The sequence below is a fragment of the Sabethes cyaneus genome, chromosome 1 (genome assembly GCF_943734655.1).
Source record: "Sabethes cyaneus chromosome 1, idSabCyanKW18_F2, whole genome shotgun sequence".
Taxonomy (NCBI): Eukaryota; Metazoa; Arthropoda; class Insecta; order Diptera; family Culicidae; genus Sabethes; species Sabethes cyaneus.
The window spans coordinates 100,464,254-100,476,705 of record NC_071353.1 but is presented as its reverse complement, the minus strand read 5'-3'; the positions used below and the strand labels follow the sequence as shown (position 1 = coordinate 100,476,705).

Here is a 12,452-nt window from a genome sequence, read left to right as displayed (position 1 = left end):
CGGTATTAAGGAAGCATTAAATTTATTCGATTACAAGTAGGGTTAGCACTCTAACTACCTTCTCAGTAATAGCCTGTGACATTAACCTTTCTATCTTACAATTTTCAAATATCAATGAGTCTATTTTAGTTACATCAAATGCTTTTGTCGAGATCTGTTCAATAGCGGTATTGATAAATTGTATCTGCCGGAAAGACGCTCGAAGTTCGGATAGTATTTTAATTCCACTATTTGTAACGTCCAGCTATAAAGAAAAGAAAACAGTTTTGTATTCACAGCCGCATTAAAATTCTCATTCGAACGCACCATAGTTGATACTGATCCTTTGAAAGCGTCTTCTTGAATCCGGATATCTCTGACGTGATTCAAAAGAATTTCACTCTCCGGAACGGAAAACGCGTCTGGCATTATAATCACTTCGGCAGCATTAGTGACATTCAGTTTAAATTCCCCTAAAAAGGTTAACGATTCTTCTACTATTCTTCCGGTCAATTTCATTGCTCACTAATACTTACGACAGAATGTTCGTTTATGAAATACCACAGTATGAATATTGTGTACCTCTAGCTCCGGGTACGTACCATTATTCAAACAGAATGCTTCATTCTGAAATTCCACATGCCTCAAACCGTAGTCTCCGGCAAAGGTACCAGTGATTAGCACGTGGTTCAATAGACTATTGACGAATTGTTTTGTGTCAATCACCAAACGCGCTCCCCGGGCTGTGAGTCGCAAATTGAGACTTTTTGCTTCTTTAGGAATGTTGTATTGGTTGGCCAATGTTGTCTGCAATAGATAGAAAACCAATACCACATGTCATAATCAATAAAATAAACATTTGTAGTTGATTTCAGCTGTAATACTTCGAATAATGAATTATTTGTTTTCATCAAAAATTTCTAAAATAAAAAAAAATATAACTTTCCCATATTTCGCTGTTGGTGGGCAGGACCATGCTTCGAGTTTATGCGACGACTCTCAATCACCATGAACAACAGACGAGTGGTTGTCACTTATCACATGGTGTAAACAATTTAATGCGGGCGGAAATAAGAAGACGCCTAAACGTTGCATGCTTATGCAATCCATCGGCACACCAACAACGCATGTATTGCCATCACTCTTAGAATGCACACTGAGCTGCATGCAATCCGACGAATGTCGTTAATGTTTCGTAATTGGATAATGCTGTTTTGTTGCAAACTTCCGCTTTTCGAGCTTCTCCGACAAATGATTGCTCTATGGAAAAAAAATCCTTGAAGTACAACGAACCCTAATGACGTCCAGAAAGAGTGGTGAGTCTCAGTATATTGTAATGTAGAATTTACTTGCTATGACAAATTATTTTCAGTCATAGTCCATCCCGTACTCGTTACTATGACCTTTGCTAAGTAAGCATCGAAATTTTCTATCAAATTCACGGCTTGATGGAATGTTTTATTTTCTATTTTTATAAACTTTCGATTCTCGAAACGTGAGGTGCGCACAGTTATTTGTATTCGGAGTGTGAAGAATATGCATTGTTAAGGCAAGCAGATGAATTCGAATTTCAAATGATGCATAATAGCTCGTACAAATAAGTATTCAACTAAATCAATTTCAATATGCCACGAATATTTGTTTCCGCTGGATGCCTACAGGCAAAAATGCGATGCTACTTAATCGTGGAGCAGAAATTATGGTTGTGCTATATGTATATATCCAAATGTCACTCAATGATTTCATTTTTGTAAGTTTTATCATACTGCAAATAAGTATTCGATATAAATTTTGCAAAAATTAATCAAATTCGTCTCCATTCAATTCGCTCTTGGGCCACTGATTTTCCTAGGCGTCTCAGATAAGTCGTAAGGTGCCTTCAATCTGGTCGAGCTATCGTTGTTAGGTCCCTCTGTTCCTGCGGCTGGTGTAGTTGTTGAAGAGAACAGCTTTCACCGCCCTATCGTCCGGCAACCTTACGTTGTATCCTGCTTACCCTAACTTTCTACCGTTCGTCAACCATGTACGATAAAAATTTCTCCATGCAGCGTCTGTAGCTCGTGATTCATCCACCTTCACCATTCACCGTTTTAAGTTTGTGCTACATTAAAAGTCGATCGTAACAGTGATTGTGAGGAACGTGCTGCTCGCGCCAAAGATGCTGAACAGTTTCCGCGCGAATACGCCAGGGGCGTTATAAACAGCGTCACGGCTTATAATTCGTAAAGAACCACCAATCTAATAAGGAGTTTCTACATTGTCAGCTTCGTGATCGCAGGGTTCTTACTTACTTACTTACTTAAGTGGTCCACCGTTAACTCAGTTGTGGGTTACCGCTATCCAATTCCTCGGACACCGAGTACTCTCCGCTAGATCTCGCTCCACCTGGTTTAACTATCTTGCTCGCTGCGCGCCTGGTCGTCTTGTTCCTACCGGATTTGAAGCAAACACCATCTCTGCATAGTAGTTGCCCGGCATTCTTGCAGCATGCCCTGTATTCGTCCAGCTTTAGGTACCTTTTGGTTACTGGGTTTACCATAGAGCGGTGCGAGTTCATGGTTCAACCTCCGCCTCCATACTCCGTTCTCCTGTACGCCGCCGAAGATCGTTCTTAGTACTCGCAGGTCCCCCTCGAACATTGTCATGCCCGCAGAGAACAACCGGTTCAGTAAGCATCTTGTACACTTTGTACGGGGACTTGTCTGTTCGACCGTAATCTCTTGTGAAGCCCATAGTAAGGACGACTTCCGCTGATAATGTGCCTCCTGGGGCTGTTCTCGTCCATGATTTTCCATAACTCTTTCCGGTCGATGATATCATATGCAGCTTCGAAGTCAACGAACAAATGGTGCGTGGGAACTATGTATTGACGGCCCTTTCGGAGGATCTCCCGCAGTGTGAAATTCGATCCGTTGTAGACTGACCTTCGACAAAGGCGGCTTGACAAGTTCTACCAAATCTGTTCGCAATTAGTGATAGTCGGCGGAAAACGATTTACGACAGTACTTTTTAGTCGGTATTGAGAACTGTGATCGCTCGATAGTTCTCACAGTCCAACTTGTCACATCTTTCCCGTTTGTTGCACCATCGAAATCGCCTTCCCCGTCGCCATGGTTCTCCGCCTGGGCACCATTCAGGTGTTCATAGAAGTGTTGCTTCCACCTATCAGTCACCTCACGATCATCCGTCAGAATACTACCATTCTTATCCCGACACATTTCGGCTCGCGGCACAAAGTCTTTGCGGGATTTGTTCAGTTTCTGTTACGTTTCCTGTGAACAACGCAGCCGCTTCAACTCTCACATTCTTGCTTTTCCATGTAGCGCTTTTTCTCCCGGAACATTTGGTTTCGCTGCATCTTCTTCTATTTGTGTCTTTCTACGTTCTGATTTGTGGCACTGCGTATCTCGGCCGCCCGCGCAGCGTTCTCCTCATCCATCACCCACCTACGTTCATCGTCTACTCAATCGTTCCGCTGATTCCGTGCCACATTCCCGATGGAGCTTTCCACTACACTGCTGATGGCTGCACCATGTCCAGATCGGCTCAAAATACATGCAAATGTGCACCCAAGAATTCATTTGGAAAAATCCTGTGATTTGATACCCCATTTGCCATACTTCCAAAGGAAATTCAAAATGGCCAATTTTGAGTTCCGATAGAACCGATAACGAATGTTCCAGAATGTGGAACATAAACCAGCGCTCTACAGGATAGTGTAAGATTCATTCTTTTTGACCGCAAATGAAATGGATAACTTTTGCGCACTCTGATAAGCAGATTTCTAGTTTTGTTTCATCTGCTATTTTTATGATGTCAAAAAAATCCAACCGCGATCTGGAATATGTCCGGGGAAATGGAACCATAATTTACCAACTTATTTGGTCATTAAAGGCCAATCTGATGTGGTTTTTTAAGACTGATTGCATAAAAATCTGTGGCGAGAGAGCCAAAAGCGTAATTGAAAGTACCTTCATTTTTATGTCGGGGACTTAAAGGTTATGTCAAAACAAAAATACGCGGTTGGTCTATTCAGTATATTGAAATACACATTTCTGAATATTCCCAAGTAACAATTCTAAAGCAGCTTGGGTTTATTTGAATTTTGTGAAGGTTTTTTTGTGGTATTAATCATTAGGCTTCGTGCACAAATTACGTAACGCTCAGAGGGGAGGGGGGAGGACAATCTAGCGGTACTTTTTGTTACGTAGGGGAGAGGGGGAATCTTTAGAAGAGTTACGTAACAAATTTATCAAATTGAAAACATACGGAATTATTTTTTACTGAATAAATCTGAGTAACTGAAAACCGTTTGACCCAACATGCAACGTGGGGTGATGCATAATTGCTTTTTCAGCTGTGTAACTCTATTTTAGCCTTGATTTCTGCTTGATCAAATCCATTTTGATCAACATTTTTGTTCCGAACTCAGACTTGGTTGTTTGATCAGAATTCAGAATTGGCATTCTGATCATAGTAGTTTTGATAGGAATGTAGAACCGATGCGTTTCTTGACTTTGCAACGATTTTCATTCAATGATAGGGGGAGGTTTAGTTAACGTTACGTAATTTAAAGGGGGCGCTATGCCAAGCGTCACTTATTGTTATACAGGGGAGGGAGGAGGTCAAAAAACTATAATTTTTGCGTTACGTAGTTAGTACCTCGCCTTACTTCTGATTTTATTATGGTATAATGTAATACCAAGATGATACAAGTTAAATCATACTCATAGCTAGCTATAAAGCCATAATAAAACTGTTAATAAAACCAATTTGTTGTGATTGTTTATATTACCACCATAAAACTTGTTGGCTCGGCCACATCTCTTATAGTATAAACTTACTTTAAGTGGGGCGTAGCAATATACTATAACGTACTAGCGCAAAATTGATCTTATTTCGGTTACTTGTCAAACCGCAATGAATCTGTTAGTTTTGCAGTGCTATTAATATGGTAGTACTCAGGCCAAACCGATTTATTGCAGCTATTATGAAGAATATTAGAGTTCAACACCGAAAACTGTTTTTTTATGCGAGGCAAGTTTGCCATACTCTAGTACCTTTTTAGCCCACAAATAAAAATGTATTATAGCATTATGTAAATTGTAGAAAGAAATGTATTATCTATCGGTTTTTATGTCACAAGAACCAACTAGAATAATTTTGTTAAAAATTGAGATTGAGTATACCTATAAAAATGGATTTCTGTCTGTCTGTTCCTATGTTCCTTATAGAATCGAAAACTACTGAACCGATCGGAGTGACAATTTGCATGCAGGAGTTTTTGGTGCCAGGGAAGGTTCTTATGATGGTTAGAGACCCCTTCCCCACTAAGAGGGGGAGCTCCCATACAAATGAAACAAATTTCTGCATAACTTGAGAACTAATCAAGCAAATGGAACAAAATTTTACATGTGGGTGTTTTTGGAGACAAGAATTTTTTCTATGGTGAATTAGGACCCCTTACCTTTTTAGGAGGGGGGCTCCCATACAAATGACATACAAATTTCCCCATAACTCCAGAACTAATCAAGCAAATGGTACCAAATTTAGCATGTAGGTGTTTTTGTAGGCAATTTTTTTTTCTATGGTGATTGAGATCCCTCATCTTTAGGAGGGGAATAATGACCCCTCTCTCTTTTAAGAGGGGGGGGGGCTTCCATACAATTGAAATACAAATTTCCTCTTAACTCGAGAACTAATCAAGCAAATGGAACCAAATTTGACATGTAGGTGTTTTTAGAGACAAGAATTTTTTCTATGGTGAATTGAAACCTCTTCCTACTTTAGGAGGGGGGGGGCTCTTATACAAATGAAATACAAATTTCCTCATAACTCGAGAATTAATTGATCAAATGGACCCATATTTGGCATGTGGGGGGTTTTGGAGGCAGGAATTTTTTTAATGATGGTTTGAGACCCCTCACCCCGGTGGTAGGGGGATAAGGACTCTCATACAAATAAATGGAAATTTTTGCGTAACTCAAAAACTAATCGAACTCGAGAAATTCTAGATTCTTTCATAAAACATTAATCAATAACAAGGCCACCAAAAACTATCAATAGTAACATTAGTTAGTTCAGCGCGAGACGGCCACAGGTCGCAAGTATTGCCGGCGACCTGCCGTCGGAAGCGCAGGCCACTGCGGGGGACAGCCCCCCTTTATCTAGGTTTATTTATTTTCCTAGATCTACTGACCTCTATTACTTTCCTTCAGTTGGGTCACCCCTGCGAAGTGGTACTTTCTACGGAAGGATTTTCCGTTAAATGGTACATCTCGCGTAAGGTTTTTCGCGAAATGGTATTCTGCGAAACTCTATATTCCGCTTTATGGTCAACCGAGAATTGGTGTTCCGCAAAATGGTATTCGGCGAAATGGTTTGTTATGATGGCGAATATTTAAATGCTATCCGCTTTATTTTATCAGGCTAAGCAATGGGGGAGTTGTTTTCTACTTTACTGGGAGGAAAATTTGTATATTAAAACACCCATGAACTCCCCAGAAATTGCAAAACTCAAGATTGTGACAAAAGTCATCCGAGATTCACGATTTATTTACAACACAGTTTAATTTGTGGCAATACCAAGTTTGTCGGGTCAGCTAGTTGAATATATTTATTTTGTTAAAGCAACTAGTTTTCAAAAATTGCAAAATTTCGATTGCGCGTTGATTTTACGCCTTTGCTGTACAACTACGGAAAAGGCCTAAAATTTATTATTTATTCTAACCGAATTTGTATCATGGTCGATATGAACCATGATATTTTCGCGTTTTTTACGATCCAAAGCTTTCTCTGATAACGCTCCGATGGGTAAATTAAACATTGAGATAATATTAGCGCTATGGATCAACATCTTATGCACAGTCAAAGGCATGTAATACCATTTGTATAATGCTAGGTATTGCTGTCTTGTTTCTTGTAACAGTGTTTGATATTTTCGTATATCAATCAAATTTCCATTAATTTCTGTTATAGAAGTGCTTGTCAAGAAATCACTGAAGAATCTGCGCACAGTATTGCCGTTGTTAAAAGTACCATATCCGGGCTTGGACTTATTATTCATTTCAGCTTAGAACTCACTTTGATTTTATTTTTGGGCTCGTCAAAGGTTTTCTTGTTTGCTTCTCCGCGAACTTGCCAAGTTTTGGATGGCAATCTTTAAAGAAGAACGTTAAGTAAAGCAATTTTGAAAACCTATGTGCAATATACAGAAGTTACTCAAATGATTTTATCCAACAATACAAATTCAAAACTCTACCAATGCTATCTACTGTTAGATTGATCTACCATTGCTTAGTTTCGGTAATAAAAAGGTTTTTCGAGATGATTTTTTTCTTGGCTTGCTTCAATGCGTAAAGGCTTGGAAAGCAATCTTTATGCTAAGCATTTACAGCACATCGAAGCATAATGTACTTTCGCTCCGTTGAAATTAGGCCTTAGAAACGCGCCAGTGTTTGAGCAGAACTTAAGCATTTGCTACCAGCTCTCAGTCGTAACGGAAGACTCCAAGCGAACTTTTGCAGGTATCCTTCTGGGGTATTCTTAAAACTAGGTCTGCAACTTATTTTTTTGGTTTTATCGTGCAACTTTCGGTACGAGCCATTTTAAGCGAGAACACTGTTATTGTTCATAGCAAACTAAGGAAGTACAAACGGTGACTGCAACCAAGCTTCATGCCTTTTCAAAAAATATTTATTCACTTAACGACATTTGGTTCACTTCCTGTTTAGTTTTGTATAAGAAGTAGCACAAAATTGGTACAAATGTTTATAAACCTCAGTTGTGTCACTCGCCGTGAAACGTCTCGAAAACCACGCTGTTACTCTACGGTCACGAAGCGTGGACGGTGGAAGCAGACAACTGATGAGCTCTAGGCGTTTTCAAGCGTAACAACCTACAGTCAATTCTTGGCGGCATGTCAAAAGGAATGTGGCGCAGATGCTTGAATCACGAAATATAGAAAGATGCGAATAATGGAAAGCGACAAACACGGCAGGCTGCAGAAGGCCGGCCGCGTAACAAGGATGCCGGATTCATTAAGACATCATTGTCAGATGGAAATACTGCAAATAAACAAATAAACTTTTATACGAAACGCTAAGAGTAAGTGAACCAAGCGAAAACCAGAGTTCTCACCCTTTTTCAGCACGTGCTAAGTTCCTACAAGCAGTCCAACATTTTAATGCCGTTCCTCACCGGATAGAGGACATTCTAACAAACATGGTTTTGCACAATAAGCATAGGATTTTACTCTATAAACAATAATAACGATTATTTTCGAAGTGTTCGAATGTGTCAGTAATTTTCAACAGCGTTGTAAGTTTGTACTCCAGGTTATGAGCAGCTCATGACAGCGTCTGACCCGGACCAGGCGGCTGAATCAAGAAATGTGTTGACTCGACACTACACCTAAGATAACAAGAAAGTGACGAAAATAGAAACATGAAACGGATGCTTGGTACCTAGAACTGCAGATCGCTGAATTTCGTGGATGGAGATAGGGTGATGCTCGGTCAGTTAGAACCCCGAAAGATTGGCATCGTAGCACTGCAGGAGATCTGTTGCAAAGGCGAGAAGGTGTGAAGAATTCGTGTCGGCCCAATTTTACCAAAACCGGGGATCGACCAACGAATTGAGGACTGGGGATGGGCAGAATCTGCAGATTCGCGTAATGGATTGAAAGGCGATCAACGGGAGGATGTGTGTGTTAAAGATAAAAGGCCATTTCTTCAATTATGCCATCATAAGCGTGCACTGTCACCGATTCGTGAAGATCGTCACCGGGGATATGAACGCTCAGATCGGCATGGAAGCAATGTATAGACCAGTGATCGGACCCTATAGCCTGCACGCCGACACGGTGATTCGATTCGCAAAGACAGATGGAGTAGGAGACGCTCAGCCGTCTATGAGGCCACAACCGCGATAGTAGATGAAGAAGCCTCGAGTGCGCGAAATGATTGGTTTGGCGGGGAATGCAACAAGCGATTAAGAGGAGAAAAAGAGCCTGTAAAAACTGTCTAAGCAATGCTACGAGGGAGAATTTGACCAAGTATCGACGAGCGCGGAATGAATTGAATAGATTTGATTTGATCCTGAGGATGAGAAAGCACCAGAAGAAGAACAGTGATCGCGAACAGCTAAAACAGCTATTCAGAGCTAACGAGAAGCAAAAGTTCTATGAGAAAGTGAGCCGATCTCGTAAAGGATACAAACCGGCTCTCGGCAGAATTCTACAAAAATGGTAAAGAACCACTAGCAACAGCACTTCACTGGATAATTTCAAGAATTTGGGAGGTGAAGAAGCTATCGGAGAAGAAGAAGGTGTGATTTGTCCCATTTATGAAAAGGCCGTGCAGCTCGATTACTGTAATTGCCACCGCGTTACGCTGATCAACACCGCCTGATTAACACGGTGCTCTTCCAGATTTTGTTACGTCGTCTGTCCCCAATTGGAAGAGAATTCGTTGGGCATAGGGTTTCAAGCAGGCCCGTGCTGCTAGGAATCAAATTTTCCAGAAATATCATATTTTCATGAATTTTAGGGCAGCATACGCAGTCAAGCGTGAACAGCTATGGCCGATAATGCACAAGAACGGTTTCCGGACAAACTGATGCGACTAATCAATGCTACCCTGGAGCGAGTGATGTATTACGTGCGCATTTTGGGGTACTCTCGAGTCCCTTAGAATCGCTCAGAGGATTACGGTAAGGAGATGGAATGTCCTGTATGTTATTAAACATCGCTATTGAAGGTTTGATTCAACGAGCGGGCATCGAAACGAGAGAAACGATTTTCAGCAAAAGTAGTCGACTGCTAGCTTTCGCAGACGACCACGACATCATCACTGAAAACCGTGGGACGACGGAGGCAATCTACGCCAAACTAAAAACGGAGGCTAGGAGGATGGGGCTACAAATCAATGCGTCGAAAACCAAATAAATGGTAGGAAGAGTTTCCTGAGAAATCATCGTTTGCCGTATACGGACAATGACTATTGGCCGCGATGAGCTGGAAGTGGTTCATGAATTCGTATACTTGGAATATCTGGTCACCGCCGACAATAATACGAGTAGGGAGATTGAACAGCGCATTCAAGCTGAGCGTCGAATCTACTTTTTCATCAGCAAGACGCTTCGATCAAGGAGCATACGCCGCCGCACAAAGCTGAAGATGTACAAAACGCTAATCAAATCGGCTATCCTCTACGGACTTGCGACAATACCTTTGCTTACGGAAGACATACGTGCACTTGCCGTATTTCAACGAAAGGTGTTGCGGCCTATTTTTGGCGAAGAGCAAACGCCAAGCTGATGGCTGCTAGATGGCTTGATCAGGTTCAAGCCGACTTGCCTGTTTCAAGACGCTCAATATATTGACGACCCCAAGAGCTACCCTGGCTATATGCTGCTGGAAGAAAAAGAACACGAATTGTTTATATTGGAGTTGATGCGTAAAAGATTTGGTTTTAGTAGAGAACGTAAAAAAATATTGACTATAAACTTCGCAATGAATGATCCATATACATTTGTTGATCAATATCGCCATAACAACTATTCTTAAACTATTATCGAAGAACAAACTGTATTTAACTGGAAAGGTGTAATGAATATACTATCAATTGGCAGTTTATATTTGCAATTATTACTCACCTCACTGTCTAGCACTTCACAATCAATTGTAAGGATAGGCTGATCCGAGCAGATGCAGCCCGGCTTTTCACATAGACTACGTGTTTGTCCACTGTAACTATCAGTTGATCGTTGGTAACGGGCTAAAATTGCTGACCCACTGCCGGTTGCACTATTCTTGACATCACCTATTCCATATAGCTGGTAAGCTAATGATGCATCAAAATTGTCACTAATGCCAAACTTTTCAGAATTCAATGATGTTCCATCGCTGAAAGTATTTTTGAGCTTTTTTTCGCCATCATCGACGTGATGGAAAACATCTGGATTTCGTGTATCGATGCTAATAATTTCAAAAACCAACACAATGGCAACGATGAGTTGAATCTTAGTTGGGGCCATATTTGCTGAGTGCAATGTATCAACACATGAATGTTTCAGTATTGCTCAAACACATGCATTATTCGATGTTGACCTCCCTTGAGAGCACCGTTAATTAACGTAATTAAATTTTTCAATTCGGCTATTCACTTGCAACTAGATAGGCCACACTTCATGCCAACATAAACTCAATGGTTTCTTCCGACGCTTTCTCATTTTTAATTACACTGACTGCAGTATTTTCAGATTTTTTCATACATCCAAACACATTCTTCACTGGGCACTATTGCATGACGCTATCACCCCTATGGATTTATTTGCTTGTTTACTAAGACAATAAACTTTGTTCTTTCAATTGATAAGGGAACACACTACTGAAGAAACTGATTCAGGTATAGGATGTAATATCTACTGTGCTGTACAATTACAGGTCGCACGTTGGTTGCACTACGGTGATCTGTGTGGAAGATAAAAAAAGACATGTGTTAATTTGACTTGCTAATTTATACTGAACAGCACTGAAATTTAAGCTAACGGTTAGAATTTCGATTAAATTTAAATTGATTGAATTTCTTCAAATTTATAAAGTCATTATTGATACAAAAATGTTTGAAATATTTCACACCTCATTTAAGCATCTTATTCCTACGCGGTTTACTACTAGAATATTAAACATAACCTTCACAAAGCGGAACCGTAAATTTGCCGAACGGAAAAAACTCAAACGCTTGGATTATAACTTATGTATGGCTTATAAATTCTTACACACATAAACAGTTAAGCCACTGACTGATGTTCGGTATCGTTCCGGCTAAACATTCGAACCATGAGTTAGTGAGGAAATACTGCTACATTAAAACGTTTATCTGCCACACTAAACAAAATATTGTTCTTTCCTTCCCTATTTTTGAATGCTGGCATATGGCTGGAAATGCCTCTTATTCTATTCTCTGTGCTACATGGAATCGCATAGAGAACCGTCCTCGACCGTGGGTCTGCCGAAGCGGAATCACCTTACACTTTTGTTTATCTTACGACGAGCTGTTTCTGTTATTTGTTTACTGCTGATAACATGTTGGTAGTCCAATTTAATGTTTCAAACGTTTCAAGGAAAGAGCTTTTTGATGAGTAAGATTTTGCAGATTTTACTTTCATTTGCTTACCCAACGTGGAAACGGTTCAACTCCTCTACCAGCGGCTAAACCGTTTTGCACGAAGCAGGGAATCTGATATAATTCATTTGTAGGTTTTCAGCTGAGGGCGGAAGACGCAGAGCAAATGAATTCAGCTCAGTGCACATGACAACCGCAGACCAACCGTATGATCTGTTATGAACAATTGCTATCAGGTTGCCAGTCGGGAGCCGAGACAAATGCTCGCACTGTCCAAGTCTTCCGGTAACATATTATGTTTATATTCGAATATTACACTTAAAATACGCTTTTTTATACAAATTT

General features: G+C 40.5%; 2 protein-coding genes across 3 annotated transcripts in view; one reads left to right on the top strand and one right to left on the bottom strand.

Annotated features, from left to right (window-relative positions):
- LOC128746021 (E3 ubiquitin-protein ligase highwire) overlaps positions 1-12,452 on the top strand; it is an 85,165-nt gene that overhangs the window by 28,660 nt on the left and 44,053 nt on the right. The window lies entirely within an intron of this gene.
- LOC128737730 (uncharacterized) overlaps positions 1-12,452 on the bottom strand; it is a 38,299-nt gene that overhangs the window by 6,589 nt on the left and 19,258 nt on the right. For both annotated transcript variants that reach the window (XM_053832439.1, XM_053832431.1), the window contains exons 2-5: positions 10,636-11,452; positions 516-786; positions 307-452; positions 59-244 (exon numbers count right to left, since the gene is read on the bottom strand). In XM_053832439.1, the coding sequence (XP_053688414.1) occupies positions 59-244; positions 307-452; positions 516-786; positions 10,636-11,016 (984 nt within the window). In that variant the 5' untranslated portion in view covers positions 11,017-11,452. The remainder of the gene's footprint in view (positions 1-58; positions 245-306; positions 453-515; positions 787-10,635; positions 11,453-12,452) is intronic.